Source organism: Panthera pardus, unplaced genomic scaffold, assembly GCF_024362965.1.
Source record: "Panthera pardus isolate Hobbes unplaced genomic scaffold, ASM2436296v1 HiC_scaffold_15, whole genome shotgun sequence".
Lineage (NCBI taxonomy): Eukaryota > Metazoa > Chordata > Mammalia > Carnivora > Felidae > Panthera > Panthera pardus.
The window spans coordinates 25,029,420-25,050,887 of NW_026526710.1; the positions used below are offsets into that span (position 1 = coordinate 25,029,420).

The window sequence follows — 21,468 nt, forward strand, 5'->3', positions numbered from 1 at the left end:
GTGTGCTGGGTTCCGGCTTGGGCCCCCGCCCCACCCCCCACCGGAGTCCTCTCCCCTCCGTTCGTTGCTTTGCGCTGGGCCTGGGGGGAGCGTCGGAGCTGTGGGTACCCTTGACAGTCAGGCCTCTGTGCGCTTGCGCAGTGATTGCCTCTTCTGAAGTGCGCAAGCGCGCTTGTGTTTGGCGGTATTGCTTGCCTCCGGTTACTGAGAAGTGGCAGACACCCAAACACAGATCCTCACTGCTGGGGTGTTGTGGCCAGGCGGGTTTGGCCTATCTCCGGAGCTAGTGCTGGGCTCGGGAGGTAGTGGAAAGGGAGGGCGGGGTGAAGTCTCTGTGGAGCCCGCAGGCTTCGCAATGAAGAGGGTTTGGGGGTTCGGGAGGGAGAAGGGCGTGTCGCCCTTGGGCTTCGCTTCTGGCTTGCAGAGGCAGGGCAGGGGCGTTGGGCAGAAGAATAATAGAATTGACAACTTGCTGCTGGGTTACCACATCCGAGACAGAGATCTCAGAAAGATCCACAAGGCTGCCTGCGTGGGCAACGTAGTGCAAGTGCACCAGATTCTGTTCTTGGGGGAAAATGGCGTGGATGATAGAGACAAGATGAACAGGTAATAGGGGCTTGGAGGCTGGCAGGGAGGAGGCGGGACGGACCTGGGACAAAAGCACACCTGGCCTAGCTCTACCTGTGCATCCGAGCCCTCTCTGGGGGAGCTGGGTTCTCTTCCCTCCTGAGGTCCCGCTGCCCCCCGGTTGTGGGAACCCTACGTGGTCTAGCACCCAGGCCGACAGCGTGAGCGGCAAAAACAAAATCTTCAGCTGCCCTGGCACGTACATGTTAATTCCTGAATAGACCACTTGATTCTCAAGTTTGACGTGATTTACCCAAATTTCAATAGTAATACACACAAAATTAAGTGTTGACAACATGTTGTTTTTAATGGACTCATTTTCATACCATAATGTCATACATAGAAAAGTGCGTAATGGGAGAAATAATTCCTGTAATCAACTTCTGGGCTAGAAATTCTTGGGACAGAATCCAGTATCCAGTTTATGTCTGTGTACACTTAGGTATGTGTGCTATTTACTGAGGGACCTTGGAAGGACATTTTGAAGTGGAAGATGGCTCTGAATAAGAGGACTCCTTTTTCTCAAAATGTGTACCCTTCCTGTATCTGTCAGTTTTAGATAAAGCAAATGAAAGCATCCTGGTTTTAAGAATTTTGAGCTACACATGCTCTTCTTGTGATGTCATTAAGGAAATTTTTGGACTCACTGTCTTGTACATCTGAAACTGATAGAACACTGTATGTTAATGAACTGGAATTAACCTAAGAACTTATGTTTTTATATAGGAGGTAGATTTTCCCTCCCAGATATCAAAATGTACCTGAAATTTCCACAAATTATTCATTTACAAACAGCTGAAAAGACAGATAAAGGAGTGGTACAGAGTAGAACATGACCAACGCTCAAATATACATAAGACTTTAGAATTTGATACTGGTGACCTTTCATATTAGTAGGAAAAGGTGAATTATTCGTAAGTAGTGGAGGAACAGCCGATTTGGAGAAAACTTGTTAGACTTTTATCTCCCTAAAGTAAGTTCCAGATGGGATATAAATTTAAAAATTATAATATGCAAAATAAGAAAAGTAACAGAAAAAAAACCCACAAATGCCTATTTACCCATCTTAAGAATGACTTGAAAAGCAAGACTTTTGGGGGTGCCTGGGTGGCTCAGTCAGTTAAGCCTCTGACTCTTGATTTCGGCTCAGGTCATAATCTCAGGGGTTCGTGGGTTCAAGCCCTTCCCCAGGCTCCCTGCTGTCCATGTGGAGCATGCTTGGGATTCTGTCTTGTCTCTCTCTCTCTCTCTCTCTCTCTCTTTCTCTCTCTGTCTCTCTCTCAAAAAAAATTGGGGCCCCTCGGTGGCTCAGTAGGTTAAGCGGTCTGACTTTGGCCCATGTCGTGATCCTATGCTTTGTGGGTTCGAGCCCCGCTTCAGGCTCTGTGCTGACAGCTCAGATTCTGTGTCTCCCTCTCTCTCTGCCCCTCCCTTGCTTGCACGCTGTGTCTCTGTCTCCCAAAAATAAACAAATATTAAAAAAATTTTAAATCAAGAATTCTGGAGATTGGTTTAGCAACATAAAAACCTAAAAGCCTCTATCAGAAAATAATATTATTAAAATAAAAGACAATGCACTTGCAAATATTTACAACATATTTGTATCAGACAACAAAACATATCTTCGTTTTACAGGGAAGTCTTTGAAATCAAAACAAACAAAAATCTGTAATTTGAAATCGTGCAAAGTACTTCTTTGCACATTTACAAGGGACCAGTGGACATAGGGAAATATAGTGTCCCTGGGAAAAAAGAAATTTAAGTTAAAAAGGGACTGAAATACCGTTTTCCATCTACAACCTTTGTGAAAATAGAGTGATGGGGCTTATACTGCCGCTTAAAGTTTAAGTTGTTTTCGACTTTCCAATAGACAATTTGGTGTAAGTACCACATTTAAAAAATATGTATTCCTTTTACCCATCAATTTTATTTCTACTAAAATATCTTTAGGAAATCACTAGGGATAAATAACATACATTTTGTTTTTCTCAGCACTATTTAAAATAGCAATGTATTAAGAAGAACTCATATAATGGCTTTTATAAGTAATTGGCATTACATCCATAAGATGGATATGTGATCATTGAAGGTGGCATAGATAATAGACATACACAGAGATGCAGAGCTGTGCTTTAGTTGATCATTGAGAACAAAAATCAGTGTGATCATAGGTACACACAAGCCGACTATGGTTTTATGTTAAGCCCAAAAATGCACAAAATGTGATGACATTTGTGATTTATGAGCCTTTGTATTTACATGCATTTTTCTTTTCCTTCAAAGAAAATCTGTGCTTTCTACAGGAAAAGGTGTATAAAGGTCCTATTAAAAGTTTATTATCAGCAGAAAGGTTTATTATCGTTGAAGTAATCCTGGAGAAGAGCAAGAATATGAATCTTATATACATAAAAATAATTTCTCACTTTGTGTTAAAAATATTTTTGGATGTAAAATAAGAAAAATGAGTTAATTAAAATGTTTTTTGAGGATTGGCATATCTGGACAACTTTTGGCTCTTCAGAAGTAAAGGGAGAATTTTTATTTGCACTTGTAGATTTTATTATGCATATATTAAGCATATACATATGTTTTCTGTTATAGGTAGCTTTATTACATGTAATAGGTAAATGATTTATATTAATCATGAAAGTAAAATATATTAGTTGTGTGCTTATGAAAAAATAAGACCTAGCAAATATAAGTGATTATTTACTGTTTCAGAAGTATGCTTTCCTTTATATACCTTTTCTTTAAAACTATTGAACTCTCCAACTGTATTTATCCACTCTTTCCATCCATTTATTTATCAACTAGAACCTGCACATATATTATATAGTGGACATACTCTACCCAATATCCTTTTGTTCTCAAAGACTTCATTTTGCACAGTATGAGCAGGATGAGAAATTTTATTGATTTATTTTCTAAAGATTTTATTTTTTAAGTTTATTTATTTTTTGAGAGGGGTGGGGTGGGGGTGGGGGTGGGGGGAATGGAGGGACAGAGAGAGAATGCCAAGCAGACCCCGTGCTGAAAGCAGGAACTTTTCCAATACACTTTTCAAAGAGTCCCAGCACGGGGCTTGAGCCAGTGAACATGAGATCGTGACTTGAGCCCAAATTAAGAGCTGCACGCTTAACAGACTGAGCCACCCAGGTGCCCCAGCTTTTATCTTGTTTACTTTATGTTTTAAGTGTTGTTTATTGTTGAGGGTGAAAGCATGAGCAGGGGGAGGGGGACAGGGAGAGGAGGGACAGAGCATCGAAAGCAGGCTCTGCACCAGATTTTATTTTTAAGTAATCTCTACACCCATCGTGGGGCAAATTTACAACCCTGAGATCAAGGTCCTATGCTCTACTGACTGAACCGGCAAGGCACCCCTAAGATGAGAAATTTTACATTGAAGTATTAGGACTTAATCTCAATGGAAGTTTTCCTCCTTCCTTTCAAAGTTTCTGAAGATAGGAAATTGTAAAAGATAACCTTTACCTGCCCTTTTGAAATTTATGAGAGGAGTAAGTACTAATATTGATCATTGGAAATACTTGATTTTCGTACAATCTGTAGACCTCAATATTTAATAAAATGAGCTGTTCCTGGTCATTGGAATCCTGAGTTTCCTTTGGCTTAAACTTTCTTGAGAGGCAAAGTAAGAAGTCCTTAAAAATGTTTTCCTTTTGTTAATTTAGTCCTCTTTTCCTATAATGCTTTTCAGAACTAAAATTTATGTAAATGCCAATCATATGACTAGAACTCCAATAGACCTATTGTATATACCATCATTTCACATAATGGAAGGCACCAAGATTCTATGGTGTCCCACTATTTTATGTACCAATAAATTTTTTTTAAAGTCCTGCCAGTTACATTTGTAAGACATTTTGAGTTATAAATTGCATTCCAATGTCAGAGATATTAAAATGTGACAAAATGAGCATCTTAGAATCATTGGTTGCAGTATTCTTGCTAATCCTTAAAACGTGTCTGCAAAGTAGGTGTAACTGTATCAAGGTACCTAATTGAAGTGTTGTCTATTTAAAGTGGTAGTAATGGTAAAAGTTATATTATCCAACAACTATTGAGATGTTGTTTGTGCTAGGAAGTGTTCTAAATACTTGCATAGATCCTCATTTAAGCATCACAAAGAGGTCTTGTGAGATAACTACTATGTATTTCATTTCATTTCATTTCATTTCATTTTGTTATTATTATTATTTTTTTATTTTTTATTTTTGTAATCTCTACATCTACTGTAGGGCTTCAAACTCACGACCCTGAGATCAAGAGTTACATGCTCTTCAGACTGAGCTAGCCAGGGGACCCGAGACAACTACTATTTTTATCCCCTTTTGTTGAGGACATTGAGGATAAGTCTAAGCAATAACTAGTGAGTGGCAGAGTTAAACTAGGATTGAAACCCAAGTGGAGCTGAGTCCCGAGGTCATGCTCTTTCTCTTCAAACAGGCTGCTCTTTTATTAGTGTGAGGAGTCATCACTACCAAATATTGTACTTTCTCCAGAGGAAAACTGAATCTTTGTTTTGGAGGCATAGGAATAACATGCTACTTAATGTTTACAATTTCCTGAATTAACTGCATGTTTTGAGAGAGTGCACTATCATATCCTAAAAAGTCCTCTCACTTTTTTAGGACTGCTCTCCATTTGGCCTGTGCCAATGGCCATCCAGAAGTGGTGACCCTCCTAGTAGAGAGGAAATGCCATCTTAACCTCTGTGATCATGAAAACAGGACAGCTCTCATGAAGGTGTGTAGTAGCAGCTAAGTCTGCCTGAGATGGATTTGATGTCATTACTTAGAATGAAATGAAGTTATTGCCTTGAAACAAAACGAATCGGTGAAACCTGTGGCATGCTTACTTTAAATTCTCAGAATTTACACTCTGTTTCTTGGCATATCACTGACAGGCCGTACAGTGCCAAGAAGAGAAATGTGTAAACCTACTATTGGAAAATGGTGCCGATCCAAATATTAGGGATGTGAGTGGCAATACTGCTCTCCACTATGCGGCCTTTGGTGATAATATATCCATAATAGAGAAGCTGCTGCTATACAATGCGATTACTGAAGCAAGAAATAAGGTAAAGAACTAATTTATACATTATTTGAAATTTTATATATATACATGAATATTTTAGCCTCAAAATGTTTTATTTCACACACACACACACACACACACACTCACTCACTGAATTCTATCCATCAGGCCCTGTCATCATGGAAATAACTCCAATGCCAAGTCAGGGAGATCTAGAAAAAGGTAGTGCCCACAGAAAGGGCAAAGTTGTATCTCCCAGCCACCCTTCCACCCCAGCAAGAAAATGTTTCCATTAGTGCCTATAAGTGGATGGTAGTCTCAGAGCCCATAAAGGACTAAAGGTCTAGTGAGGGGAGTGAGTTGATGATGGAGGCTGGGTGCTATGCAGGGGCTTAGGCAAGGGGTGCTGCTGGGGATAGGTGGGAGGAGGAATGGAGACCCAGACCCAGCAGGGAGAGCTTGGATGTGTGCATGCGGGAGGAGAAAGCAGCAGGTTGTAAATGCTGGGCACTGCAGGCCCCGGTGCTCTGAAGATGAGGGCATTGGGGTCAGGTCATGTCTTGACATCCAGCAAAGGCATCTACTTGTGTTGGTAGCCACTCGGCCAGCCATGTACCATGTTGGGGTGTCCCACTTCAGAGAGTAGCTCCCGCTCAACCTTGTGTAGCTCCTCAGCAGGGTTGTAGCTGTACATGGGGAGTAGATGATGGCCACACTTGCTGGCCCACCTGCCTTTTCTTTGACATGCATTACCTCTCACTGCTGAAGCCCCTAAAGGAACACCCTTGGTTGACATAGGTTGGGTCAATTTTATGTATTTGGAAGTTCAAGTATTCCCTGAATGAAAATATTTGGAAACAACTTATTTATCTAAGATTTCTTCTTTCTTTCTTTCGTTTCTTTCTTTCTTTCTTTTGTTTTTTCTTTCTTTCTTTCTTCCTTCTTATTATTTTTTATTTATTTTTGAGAGAGAGAGAGACAGAGACAGAGACAGAACAAGAGTGGGAGGGGGCAGAGAGAGAGAAGGAGACACAGAATCTGAAGCAAGCTCCAGGCTCCCAGCTGTCAGCACAGAGCCCAATGCAGGGCGTGAACTCATGAGCCATGAGATCAAGACCTGAGTCGAAGTTGGATGCTCTACCAACTGAGCCACCTAGGCACCCCTAAGATTTCATTTTAAATAAGCATACTTCTAAAGAAACATTAGAGAATACTGCTTTGGTTTATGTATTTATGGCAAATATTTATGAAAACAATATATTTGTTAAAGGTAAAACTTATTTTGTTTTCAAATATTTTTTCCCATCCAATTTTTTTTATTAGTGAAAAACAACACAGGAAAGCAAAATTTGCCCTTGGCTTTGTCTTAAAACTCAAAGAAAACAAATGTATTTTACAATAAAAAATGTTGCTGCTGTTGACAAGTTCACATTTGATAAAAAAGTGATTTATAAAAATGGGATTTATCTTTTATTGGCCAAGGCTTAAGAGGAAAAAGGGGAAAGGAGGGAGCAGTCTGAACTACGTGGGCCAATTTGGAAATTTGGCAAATGAGAGAAAATAACAAGAAGAGGCTGTTTGTTTTATTATTTTTTCCCTTCAGTTTATATGTTTAGTCAAGGAGTCTTCAATTTTCGAGGGGAATAATTGTTACTTAGGGAAAGAGTGAGTTGTAAACCTGCCTAGAGACCAAGTGTAGGAGGACTCAGAGGAAATCAGATTGGCAGTGAACAGGTGGTTGATGAAGTGGGCAAGGAGAGGAAAGAACAAATAATTAACTGTCATACAATCCTATTCTGGCAGAAACAGCCACTTAGATAAGAGTCTAAACTCCGTTCTGAAATCTAGAATATCTTGATAGGAAGTAAGAAGCTTAAAAGTAATGAAATCAAGCTGCATTTTGACTTTACATTTAGTCCCTGTTCTACCTCTGCTCAGGGAAATTAAATGCAGTTTTGAAGTCATTCTTTTGGCTAAATCTTCAAATGATAGAGGGAGTTGGCCACATAGATGAGACTGATGTGATTGCTGCACCAGCTCTCAGCTAGAATCGTGGTGGTGAATCCCAGTGCCCTGGGGAAGTTGCAATTTTTTTTTACAAGCCTAAACTCTCCCCTGAAGAGTTTGAGTAAATCTCGTAACATGTATACACAGACATGGATATTTAGAAATATTTTTTTTGAGACTGTGCTACAACTCTTGGTTAAGAACTACTGGAGTGTGTGGGTGGCTCAGTCGCTTAAGCGTCTGACTTCAGGCTCAGGTCATCATCTCACGGTTCACAAGTTCTAGCCCCGTGTTGGGCTCTGTGCTGACAGCTTAGACAGAGCCTGGAGCCTGCTTCATATTCTGTAGTCTCCCTCTCTTTTTGCCCCTCCCCTGCTCGTGCTCTTTCTCTCTCTTTCACAAATAAGTGGACATTTAAAAAAGAAAAAAAAAAAGCTAACTACTGAAGGGAGGGGTACCCGGGTTGTTCGGTTGATTAAGCGTCCGACTTCCACTCAGGTTGTGATCTCATGGTTTGTGAGTTCGAACCCCACATTGGGCTCTGCACTGATGGTGCAGAGACACATGAGAGTCTCTCTCCCTGCCCCCCCCCCCTCGCTCACGCTTGCTCTCTCTTTCTCTCTCTCTCTCTCCTATTCATAGCCATTTGGTTATTACAAGCAGTGTTTTCCTGATTGCAATAGGAGAAAATCTTGAATCTTTTTTATTAGTTGAAGCTATGTGACAGACTGTCTTATGATGTCTGTTAAGTTCATATAGCCCTGGCATAATCCAAATGGTAGTTTTAAACATGGAAATGTAGTTAGTGACAATACAGTTGGGAATTGTTTTAATAATTTAGTTTCAGCATAGTTGTGAACTAATTGGTCTATTTGATTAGCAGTCAGGGAGAATTAAACACAGATAGATTGCAGTTTTAATAAGCGTCGGGAAAAATCTTAAAGTGGGTGTTACGAGTCTTTTTGTTGTGATTCTTTTAGACAGAGAGAGTGCGAGTGGGGGAGAAGGGCAGAGGGAGAGAGGGAGAACCTCAAGAAGGCTCCAAGCTCAGTGCCAAGCCTGATGCAGGACTCAGTCCCACAACCCTGGGATCATGACCTGAGCTGAAGTCAAGCGTCAGATACTCAACTGACTAAGCCACCCAGGCTCCCCTCTTATGAGTCTTAATAGCAATTTTTATTACCTGTTGGGGCCTAAGTGTTTGGTAAAACGTGATACTCATACTTCAGGAAAGATTTACATACAAATATTTGCTTTATGCACAACCAAAATACCCGTGGGCTATTGACTAAATTTGGCCCCTGGATGTGTTTAGTTTCCTCCATAAATTGAATCAACGTTAAAAATTATGACACTCATGCAGAAATCTGGATTTCAGACTTTTCGTACAGAATCATACCTGGTACTTTGAGCCCATACTACTGTTTGGTATGCATTCCAGCGGCTGCCCTTTTTATATGAGGCGTGTGTGTCTCCAGTTTGCTACTGTCCCCACTTAGGCCTTCACTTACTCGAGTCACCTACTTTGCCTCCATAAGCATTACATTTGCAATTACTGTTTTATGATCTATCTATACATATACATATACATATATATACACACACACACATATACATATACATAGGTATATACGTATAAACATATATACATATATATGTATATATATATACATATGTTTAGACTGTGCTAATCAGATCTCTTTTGGGACACAAAGAAACCTTGGTAATTTTTTTTTAAAGTTAATTTTGAGAAAGAGAGAGAGAGAATCCCTAGGAGGCACTGGGTTTGAACTCATGAATCATGAGACCATGACTTGAGCCAAAGTCAAGAGTCAGATGCTTAACTGACTGAGCTACCCAGGCACCTCTGTTTTATGGTCTATTTTGATAAAGATTCAAGGTTTTCAAGGGAATCCATATTGATTTAAAATATATATTTTGTATTTTATGTTAATGTCTTCGGAATAGGATTGAATTTTCCAAGTTCGACTTTCTAAGTTGTTTTTGTATTGTATTTATTTTTTTAATGTTTATTGATTTTTGAAGGAGAGAGAGCACGTGCATGAGTGGGGGAGGGGCAGAGAGAAAAGGAGACACAGAATCCCAAGCAGGCTCCAGGCTGAGCTGTCAGCATAGAGCCCGATGCAGGGCTTGAACTCACAAACCATGACATCATGACCTGAGCCAAAGTCGGCCTTTTAACTGACTGAGCCACCCAGGTGCCCCATAAGTTAGTTTGAAAAGAAGACACTTTTTCCTTCTGTGTACTATAAATCATCGTATTCCTGGGGCACCTGGGTGGCTCAGTCGGTTGAGCGTCCGACTTCGGCTCAGGTCATGATCTCGCGGTCTGTGAGTTCGAGCCCCGTGTGGGGCTCTGTGCTGACAGCTCAGAGCCTGTAGCCTGCTTTGGGTTCTGTGTCTCCCTCTCTCTCTGCCCCTTGCCCGCTCATGCTCTGTCTCTCTCTCTCTGTCAAAAATAAATAAACTTTAAAAGAAACAAAATTTGAATAATCGTATTCCTATTGGAATATTTGCAAACCGTATTACGTTAATCATGGTTACAGTTGAATAGGTTATGCCTATTGCAGACAATATTCTCTTTCTCGTCAGCATTGTTCCCTAAAAATGCAAATAATGTAGTCACTTTCATTATACTAAAAATGATCTGTAGAAACCAGTGTTTGAATTTTTATTGATAAACCATTATATTTTTATTTCCGATTCATATTTTGCCTAAAATATAAAGTAAGTAGCTATTCCAGTGGAAACTGGAATGCAACTAGAATACAAACAGATTTTTTTAGAAGTAGATATGCATTAGGGTCCCAGGATTATTATAATTGAGAATAAAATTTCATATTGAGCTTCCTAACAGTTAAGATAAAACTTTAGCATTTTATCATAGGAGAAAGGCCATGGGCTATTTAATATTAAGGAATCAAAGTTCATTTGAAGCTTATCTCTTGGAGTTCTGAGCTCATCTCCTTAGTGACCCATTTGGAGCAGGAATGCCTTATGTTGACATCTCGGATGTCAGTGGATCCTGATACCACTGACAGAAGACAAGCAAGTTTGTATAACTTTGGAAAAAGCTTCACCTTTTATCAGAAAGTTCTCCAAACTATATCCCTGAAACTCTGATTCCTCAAATGTGAATGTTTGCCACAAAAAGGATTGTAAAATGGGGATTGAGCAGATTTAAATGGATTTCTGTAATGCCAGACATATAATGCAGTTTTATAATATTTCTCAAACATAGGTGATCATGAAATCTTTCCATTGGGACATAGTACTTACCTTCTGGCAAAGTATGTATTCTTTGGAAGATAATTTAAGAAACACTACTCCAGAGATCATCATTTAGGTTATTAATTCAGTAAAAGTACGTAAAGCATTTACTGCTGCGTTTTGGAGTTTGGAGATATAGAGATAAGAAATAGCCCCTGCTCTCAAGAAGCTCTTGGTTTAGACAGGGAACAATAACTACAGTATACCATCATAAGTAATGTGATACAGGCAACGATCTTGGAACCAGTCAGTGTTTGAAGTGAATTTGGGAGAATGACTGCATATAATCTGTTGAAGAAGGTGGAGGAGGGCTATTTTATCAAAAACAATTTTTAATGTGTATTTCTTTTTGAGAGAGAGAGAGAGAGAGAGCGAGGGGAGAGAGAGAGAGAGTGAGACACAGAATCTGGAACAGGCTCCAGGCCGTGCGCTGTCAGCATAGAGCACAATGCAGGGATCGAACTCACAAACCCTGAGATCATGACCTGAGCTGCAGTTGGTCACTTAACCAACTGAGCCACCCAGGTGCCCCAGTGGAGGAGGGCTATTTTAAAGAGGAGCAGCAGCAGGTGAAAGCACAGGGGTGGGAAGGAAGAGGCCATTTTTTATTTACTTTTTGTATTATATGTTTAAGTTTAGAGGATCTTTTGTATGTTTTAAAATTCTGTATGGAAAGGTGTAATTTTGTAAATTCTAAATTGTTTTTGCTCTTTTACAGGATAACTTCACACCACTTCTAGTTGCTGTAAATGAAAACAAACAGCAAATAGTGGAAGTTTTAGTAGAAAAGGCAGCAAATATACATGCAGAGGATAAATCAAAAAGGTGCAGTAGTTTTCTTTTAAACCTTAGTATGGTTCTAGAGTGGTAATAATTATTCAAGTCAGGAAGATTAACTTCAGAAGAAGAAGATTAATTTATAATTATATAGTGAAAACTGTCAACACATCACCAGTTAGACAGAAAGCAATTATTCTGACTGGGCCACATGAAGAACAGGGTATAGCAGAATTCATATTCCTTGATGATGTTGACTCGTGTCATTTGCAGTGTTTATTTTTAAGTAGGTTCCATGCTCGGCGTGGAGTCCAACGCTGGGCCTGAACTCATGACTCTGAGATCAAGACCCGAGCTGAGGTCAAGAGTCTGATGCTTAACCAACTGAGTCACCCAGTTGCTCCTGCAATGGTTTTTATTTGTTTGTTTTTTCTGCACATGATTTTGTGTTAACTAAAGGGATTTCATATCAGTTTTATAAAGGGTGGACTCTCAGCTCTTAATTTACTTTATGACACAATATTGGCCTTCTTAACCCTTTTATGATATTTTTTTATACTTCTACTTCATAGAGGCACCTGGGTGGCTCAGTTGGTTAAGCAACCGACTTTGGCTCAGGTGATCATCTCATGGTTTGTGGATTGAACCCCACATAAGGCTCTGTGCTGACAGTGCAGAACCTGCTCGGATTCTCAAACTCTCTCTCTCTCTCTCTCTCTTTCTCTGTCTCTCTCTCTCTCTGTCTCTGCCCCTTGCCCACACTCTCGGGTGCACTGTCTCTCTTTCTCAAAATAAATCGTAAGTAAACTTAAAAAAGAAATTCTACTTCATATACATTTGTCCTTCAAAGATGTAAATTGGGGTGCCTGGGTGGCTCAGTTGGTTAAGTCTATGACTTTGGCTGTGGTCATGATGTCACGGTTCGTGGGTTCGAGCCCCACGTTGGGCTCTGTGCTGACAGCTCAGAGCCTGGAGTTGCTTTGGATTCTGTGTATCCCTCTCTCTCTCCCTCTCCCTTGCTTGAGCTCTGTCTCTCAAAAGCCAATAAATGTTAAAAAAAAAAGATGCATATTAAACATAAATAGGAGTTGTTTTGTCTTTTGGATGACACTTTTCTTTAAATTGCTTTTTTTTCTTTTTTGAGGAATACTGATGTCGTTAGGTGATCTCTAAGTGATGATTAATTACTATTACCAGGTCTCATCAGGTTTTACCCTTTTTCATGTCCAGTATATGTATTTTTGATTTTATTTTTAATTGGTAGGAGTAGAAAGATGAAAGATAACTTTAACTGAATAGACTTTTCCTTTAACGAGGATAAGTTATAGATGGGTGATAAAGAAGGAAGAGATGTGCTTTAGATTCACGCAAGACTAGGTTGATTCATAGCTTTCCTACTGGCTAGGTGTTGTGACCTTGGGAGCGTTACGTATCATCCCTAAATATGTTTCCTGATATGAAAAGGAGGATGATAATATATCCTGCAAGGGTGGTTGTGCGTAAATAATATTTTATATACATAGCATTTAATTTAGTGCCTACCATATGCTTATCAGCATCGTTAACTACAATTATGCCTATTTTGTTAGCATTCGCATTAAAATATTATCATTTTAAGCCTGCAGATAGTTTCTATACTTACTTGACCTCTCTAGATGCCTTTGAAGTGCACTGTATCAGATTAAGGAAGACATGGGGAATTCTTTTTTAAAATCTTTACCTATTCAGATAAGTGACCTCAGCATAGTTTCTTGTTTATCAAAGGACTTTAAATTAGCAACTCTATAATACGTTACCCAAGTGGGACAAGAAGCTTCCTTTTTGTTCCTTCATTTTAGTCTTGGAGATCATTTACAAATATGAACACTGAAACATGTAAATGGTCGATTCTGAACACATAGGCAAGATATTAACCTGATAACGTATATCAAATTAGCTGTTTAAATAACTCTAAATTCCTAAGAGTGAAGTTATCTCTGTTATAACAGCCTTCGTGCTTGCTGTAAATTATGACTCAACAAATTTAGTCAGGCTACTTCTTCAGCAAGGTATTGAACCCTTTCCTCAAGATGTATATGGATGCACTGCAGATGAATATGCTTATATTAAGGGTTTTAATCTGTAAGTGTTTGTATTAAAATGCTAGTTATTACTAAACTGAGGTTTAAAATAATTTAACTGTTAACTTCGTATGTAACAGATGGGATTTCGTAGTTTGGTCAGGCAGTTTTGGAATGGCAGTCGATTAGTCCACAACATGAGCCAGAAATCAAGCAAAGGACTAGACTAGTTGGAAGTAGGAATGTGTGCAGGATTCTTTATCTCAGGACTTTTGAGACCTTTATCCTCCAGGATCCTAACCCTATGCATTTCATTTCAGGTATAACCCCTTTCCATGGGGCACAAATAATGTTACATCTCTGTGTTTTCGAACTAGTAACTTGGGTCTTGAAATGTTCAGTTTTGTAGAAGACCCTATACTTTCCTTTGAGGGTTAACTCCTGTACTCTGTCCCTTGAATTTTCCAAGAACCTAAGGAGCACCCTAAGACCAAAGAGACAGTCCTCTTTCACAAGTCATTTGGAGGGGACAAAAGGACATCCTGATCATTCTATGGTTTCCTTTGATTCTGTTTCTGCGACATTGCTGTTGAAACTGGTGCTGCAGTCTGGTCGTGATTGACCTTTGCTCCCAGGATTCCCTGGCTGATCCAGATTTTTCAGTCTTCATGGTGATCCACACTTAGATTTCAAAGTTTCAAAGTTTCTTTTGTTCACTGCACATGCACATATGCTCAGCAGCTATCCCAAAGCACCAGCATCCTGTTGGGGCAGCTGGGCCTCCTGGCTTTCGCCATACACCCCTGTCCCTCCACGCTCAGAGACCTTATGTGGAACCCATATCTTAGCCTAGACTTTCCTTATGAGTTACTCTTTGAGGATCTTGTTTGTCTTTTTTTGGCCAGAAGATGTTAGTTGGTACCATTCTAAGCTGTCAGAGAGGTTCAAATGATGCTGCAGGAAGAGATCGGACTTCCCTTTCTCCTTTGTTAGTAGATCTGTACCCCTGCCTTTTTTTTTAAGTAGGCTCCATGCCCAGCGTGGAGTCCACCATGGGGCTCGAGCTCACGAGACTGAGATCAAGACCCAAGCTGAGATCAAGAGTTGGATGCCCAACAGATTGAGCCACCCAGGTGCCCCTGGACCACCGCTTTAAATTCTGTGGAGCATCTTTTCTGAGGTCATGGAAGGTCTCATCTTGCCCTTCCCAGAGTAATGAGCATCACCTAAGAGACCATGGCCTGAGAGGCCATGTTTTGGGTATAATATCTCATTAAATCCTCTTATCAACCTTGTAAACTAAGGCAGTAATTTCCCTTGTTTTATAGAGGAGGATTTTGAGCCAAAGAGAAGTGGCTTCTCCAAGAACAAATAGCTATAGGTTATAGAGCTAGGACTTCTGAGTTCCAAACACTTTCCATTCTGGCAAGTGAATTCTAATTATTCTCATTACTATTTGATGTGTATTTACTTTTGATAGAGGGAGACGGAGTACGAGCTGGGGTGGGGGGTGGTTGCAGAGAGAGAGGGAGACACAGAATCCGAAGCCAGCTCCAGGCTCTGCGCTATCAGCACAGAGCCCGACGTGGGGCTCAAAGCCATAAACCGTGAGATCGTGACCTGAGCTAAAGTTGGGCGCTTACCTACCCAGGTGCCCTGGGCAAGCTAGTTCTAATTTACTAAGCTAGAATGCCCTCAATTCATGACTGGTTCATCTTCCTGTTTTTTTCTTCTTTAAGTACAGACTTAATGAAAAGCTTCTAGAACATACAAATTTGAAGTATATGGGGTAATTCAAGTTTTGATATTTGCTCTGATATTATTTGAAATACTCTAAGAATTTGATGTATTTGGTAAATGTTTTTCATATGAGCATTAAATAGTAATATTACTTATGACCCTTTTTTATACATAGCAGTTACAAAATAATTTGCCACCATAAAGAAGAAATCATGCTTAAAAATTCTTTGCAAAATAGCAATCCAGGTAAGACTTTACATAGTGAATTGCTCTTGGTGGTCCTAACATAGGTAAAGTCAGAGTAAGGGTGTTTTGATAATGAAAGAACAATGAAGAAAAGAACACCAATGTGTAAATTGCATGTGTATTTTCTTTCTTAATTTCTTTCTTTAGAGTGTAATGATCAGAATGATTTAAGAAGTTAACTTTAGGTAATTGAAAATATGAGGCAGTATTATCTGAAAAGAAATTCATTATTTTAGTCATGACCCCTAAAATACCATGTGACGTCTTTGTGTAATAAATACGAAAATGCTTTGTTAACTGTTTATTTAATTTTGAGAGAGAAAGTGAGATAGAGAGAAAGAGAGAGAGAGAGTCAGCAGGAGAGGGACAAAGGGAGGTAGACAGAGTATCCAAAACAGCTCCACCACTGACAGCAGAGACCCCAAAGTGAGGCTCGAACTCGTGAGCTGCGAAATCATGACCTGAGCCAAGGTCAGATGCTTCACCAACTGAGCCATCCAGGTGCCCAGAGGAAAAAAGATTTTTAAGTTAGTATGTTTTATGTTTCCTCCATAAACATATTATACCAAATTGCACTTGCTATAAAAATGGATCTTTTATAAAATGTTTACAAGTGGATTATATTTAGTAAATATTGTTACCTAGTGATTTGTCTCATTAAAAAATGAACCAGCCCTAAAACTGGGAATTCTACAGTACTTTCCTGGTACCATAAACAAATGGCAAAAAATAAGAACTGCAAAACTTAGCTAGTGTGCAGCAATGCCAATGAGATTGTTTTTTACAGATAGCTGCCAGTAGTACTGAAGAAGAGCAATGCCTTGTTGAGAGGCGTAGGTTATTTCACATATTGTATCAACAAGGTCTCACCATTATCAACTTCACTCCTCATAAATCAAAACAGAAAGAGAGGGGCGCTTGGGTGGCTGTGTCGGTTAAGTGTCCAACTCTTGACTTCATCTCAGGTCATCATCATCTCACAGTTGGTGAGTTGGAGTCCTGTGTGAGACTTCTCTGTTGGGCTCTGCTGACAGCTCAGAGCCTGTGTGGCATTTTCCCTTTTCCTTCTCTCTCTTCCCCTCCCCTGTACATGCATGCTCTGTCTCTCTCCAAATAAATAAACATTTAAAAATAACAAGAAATTCAGAATGAGAAATGTTGATTTCATTAGAACAATGTTTTCTTCTGTTTCTTGGAGAACTGTCATGACACTATAATTTTGTTAGAATAAGATAGTCTGTTGCCATTAGTCAAAATTTTATATTCATAAGTATTCAAATAGGGCAACTTGGGCTCCATAAATTATAACAGCACAAAGATGTTTCACAATCACAAAAAAGAGCTACTGTTGCTCCCTAGTTGTGGCACCTAGTGCACTGTACAATCTGAAAAGTAGGAAGAAAGCTTTAACTTGGTAGACTGTTACCAAAGACCTTCTGTAGGCTAGTTTTGGAAGTTACAGGAAAGGCAAAGATCGAGCAGACAGCGTTTGGATCATAAAGGTGCTCATAACAGAATAGAGCTGTCCCTGCGGTTTTTGAAACAGAAAATTTTCTGTGGTTTTTAAAAATAATTTTCAAAGGAATCATTTTTATTCATGTCCATTTGTTCACTTCACAAGTCACTCTTAAGTGCCTTTTAGCTACTAAGTGTTATCCTGTTTTTGTAGAATACAAACATTCAAAAACCAGTCTCTGAACCCCAGGAGTTTGTTGTTATCCCTGTCATTTGTATTATTTACTCTCTTTAGTGCTTACTAGGTGCCAGAGTCTCGTAGAGTTTATAAATATCATTGTTATTTTGTATTGGCATTTGTTCCAGTTACCGTATGTTCACGGTGAGGAATCTGAGTTTTCAAAGACTGGGTAGAATCTACGGTAAGCATGCAGGGTGAGTAGTTCAGTTTGCCAGGTAGAGAGGCAGAATGACAATGTTTGGCAGGACCAACATTTGTATGTTTGACAATGTTTGTAAACTGTCACGATTACGTGTTTGGCGGAGTACACAGCAGTGCAGAGGCGAAGGTGTATGAGTGAACTTAGCAGGATTTATGAGCAGTTGGGTTTTGCTTGTAGAAAACGTGTGCTATGGGAATGGTTGGGAATGAGGTGAATACCTAGGTAAGACAAGCTTATGGAAGTTTGTCAGTGCTATAGAGAGGAGTAGATCTTACCCGATAGGCCTTGGGAAGTTTCTTCGGTAGACTGCTTTTAGCGGCAAATAATAGGTGACTTCTAACAGTGACGAAAACAGTAGGAACCAGAAATGTTTTGATGGTTCGGTGATGTCATCAGGATCCCAGTCGTCTCTTGTTCAGTTTTGGAGTTGGTGGTGTTTTTATTTCTCCTTTCCGGGATGGCTAATTAGCAACTGCTCCAGGTATCATATTCTCACATGGCAACATCCAGTGGGTGGGAAGGACTGCTTTTCTTTAGGTGTTTCTTTTCACTAGGAAGAGTCTTGCAGTAGCCTTCCTCTAGCATTTTAAAGACTAGGTTACATCACATACTCATTCCTAAATTGGTCCCTGGTAAACCAGGTACTGTGATTAGCTTAGAATAATCCTTTCTCTTTTTGAGGCCAGGGTGAGGCCACCTTCTTTGTGTATGGAGACAGTAATATCCAAATAAAGTTGTGATTCTCTAGCAAGAATGAAGAATATGGAATGGCTCTTAGGGAGGGAGGCAGCAGTATTTGATATAGGGATTTTGGAGAATTTGAAGCAGAAGACTAAGAAGATTAGATTTGAGTTAGGACACTCTGGTTATGGCATAAAATACAGATCACCAAGCCTTTTTCCTAAAGAGCCAGTGAATATTTTAGGTGATGTGGTCTCTCAGCTCTGCCCTTGTAGTGTGAAAGCAGCCGTAGCAATATGTAAGTGAACACCTGGGACTAGGCCCCAATAAAACATTATTTACAGAACCAGATGGCAGGTTGGATTTGGCCTGTGGCCGTAGTTTGCTGAACCCTCGTATGGAAGATAGGTTATAGGAAACCACATAAAGAGACTGGGAGGCAAAGGAAGCTCTTGTTTTCTTAGCCTGGTATTAGTCCATTGTGAAACTTTCAGCTGTGTAGATTGAAAACGTAAGGGGGTTCAGTTTATTCCATTAATTTTTTTTTCTGGGCCTTGTGTCTTTCTCATTTGTTTTGCTGAAATTTTTTTTAATCGTTAAGAAATAACAATAATATTTGGTGGCTTTTTTTTTCCCTGTGAAAATCATCAGTTAAGAACTCATGTTTGACTAGGGCAGTGGCAGGGGAAAGATAAAGCAGAGACAGAAACAGTACAGTTAATATGAGTTTGTGATTCCTGAACATAAAAAGTTAGGGGGTGAGAGAGAACTCTCAGAAGATTCAGAGGTTTCCAGGTTGTGCGCCAGCATTTAAATTGGACAGGAAGAATGAGTAGGACTTTATCAGATGAACAGAGGAGAGCAGCAGGAATGAGGAAGACCAGTAGTTTTCTGTATATGTTGACTTTGATGGAATATCCATGTAGGATATTCTCAGTATTTAGATAATTGAATAATAGGAGTTTCCAGCTGGAGATAGACCTTCAAGATTGGAGGTGCAGATTTGAAATAATCTGCTGAGAATTATTAGGCAGAGTCATAGCTTGGATAAAGATTGAGCTTGTTCATGATGGAGAACATGGAGAATGTGAAGGCCAGTGAACAAACCCTGGGAATACCAATTTAGAGAGGATGGATGGAAGAGTGGCAGTTAGTAAAGAAGACTGAGGAGTGCTAGGGAAAAAGTAGGCAAGGAATTAGAGGAAGTGATGTTGAGAAAATTTTTAAAAATTTCAAGCAGGAGTATTTTATCAAATTACTACAAAGAAAGTTGGATTTAACTTTTAAAAGTTCTCTGGTGGTAACCTTTTCAAAAGAACAATTTGTGAGTTGTAAGGCCTTTTATTTACGTGGTTGGTGCTTTCGGTGTCCAAATGTGGAAAAATAACATATCCACCAAGGTCCTATCTAACTTTTTGCAAATGCAACACCTACCCAGGCAGGGTCAAGGGAAAATGGTCTAGCCTGGTGAGTATACTTGCCCAGCATTTTTCCATAACTGTCAAAACCTAGGAGTCAAGTGTGAGGAAAAGTGTTGTCGTTCTTACCTGCTTCTTGTGGGAGTACTTGAGGTTTTCCTCAAGTCCTTGATGAACTCTTCTGGATGAATACTGAGACAAAAATCTGGCAGCAACAGCTGGAAGCCACTGTCAGGCCCTGTCTCTGGAATGGAATCCCGAGACAGCTGTATTTTTAATAGTTTTAAGTTTTGATCAGAAATACTTTCCAGAGCAGCAGAGTGGAGAAACTGACCTCGTGTCCTTATGTTATTGCAGAAAACTAATACCATAACAAGGAGAAAATGTCAGGTGATGCGCTGAATCTACTAGTTCTCAGTAGTTTGGGAATTCTAGTAATGTCAGTAACAAAGTCAATACGGGATTATTTTTGCTTGTGTCTTTTTTGTTATGTTTGAATACCTGACTGTATGTTGTTAGTGCTGTCTCTCTTTATTTTCTTTTGATTGTCCTTCTTCTGATATCTCTCCTTTTAGTCTGCCTTTCTGAATTTCATCCCTAAAGAAAGCTCTAAGGAAAATTATCTTGGAATCTACTACTATTAGAATACATTTCCACCATATGCATGTTGAACATATATGTATATTTCCTTCTAAGGCATTGGGCTACCTAATCTCAAAGTTGTGTCATATTTATGAGTTTCTTAGGCAAAACGACTTTCTACCTGTACACACACTGATAGTGATACTGTCCGTGATGATGTCCTGTCAAGATTGAAAGCATTTTCTGGATTGTCAGGTAGAAATTTTTGTAGGGTACAGTTTTAAAGTGAACTGCTTTAATATTTTTTTTCAGAAATTGGTAAGCTGTGACTTAACAAGAATATATGGCCAAATGGAATACCAAGTTTTGAACCAATTATATAGAAGATAACTCACTTTGCCTTCCCCCAAATGGGTCCTATTGATCTTTAATGCTCAAATCTGCTGTTTTCAGGGTGGGGTGGATAATTCCCCTGACAATTTGGACACAGTAATTATGACTTTTTGATTATTTTGGCAATAATTGCCTTTAATAGGTGAACTATATTTTTAATTTTCTAAGAAATTAAGGAAAAGAAACAAAAAAAATTATATAATCGGTAGTATGTTTTTATACTGGGTCTGATAGTTCTGTTTTTTCTAGAACGATCCCTGTTACTTCTTTGATTCCTATCTGCCAGAAAAATGAACTAAGTCCTAGTGAGTTGGAGAAAATGAACTGATTTTTCATCTTTGAGAGGAACTTGTATATGGTAGAACATAGTGGCAACCACCAGGATTCTCTCTCTTTTGTTTTTCTGAGTAAAATAGGATTGTTGCTTGTTTCACACTTTCTGACATCATGCTTTCACCTATTCCTTTGAAACCTTTCTTCAAATGGATATATAGGAATGTAGGAATTTTCTAGGCAAACACCAAGAAAAAGAGATTCCAGGACAGGTATTCTGTGGCATAACCTTCTGACTGTAACCACGTGTCATCAACCCAAATAATAAAAATTTCATATAACGCAGTTGTGTTAGAGGCACCCCAACGACACCCCGATTTGATTATTCACTAGAAGAGCTCACAGGACTCAGCATATAGT

At 39.4% G+C, this 21,468-nt stretch overlaps 1 protein-coding gene across 1 annotated transcript in view; it reads left to right on the forward strand.

Moving 5' to 3' along the window:
* The first annotated feature begins 347 nt into the window (after positions 1–347).
* Positions 348–21,468, forward strand: part of ANKRD30B (ankyrin repeat domain 30B) — a 104,655-nt gene continuing 83,534 nt past the window's right edge. Inside the window, exons 1-4 of the mRNA XM_053902906.1 lie at positions 348–606; positions 5,277–5,391; positions 5,552–5,725; positions 11,699–11,805. Of these exons, the coding sequence (XP_053758881.1) occupies positions 356–606; positions 5,277–5,391; positions 5,552–5,725; positions 11,699–11,805 (647 nt within the window). The 5' untranslated portion in view covers positions 348–355. The remainder of the gene's footprint in view (positions 607–5,276; positions 5,392–5,551; positions 5,726–11,698; positions 11,806–21,468) is intronic.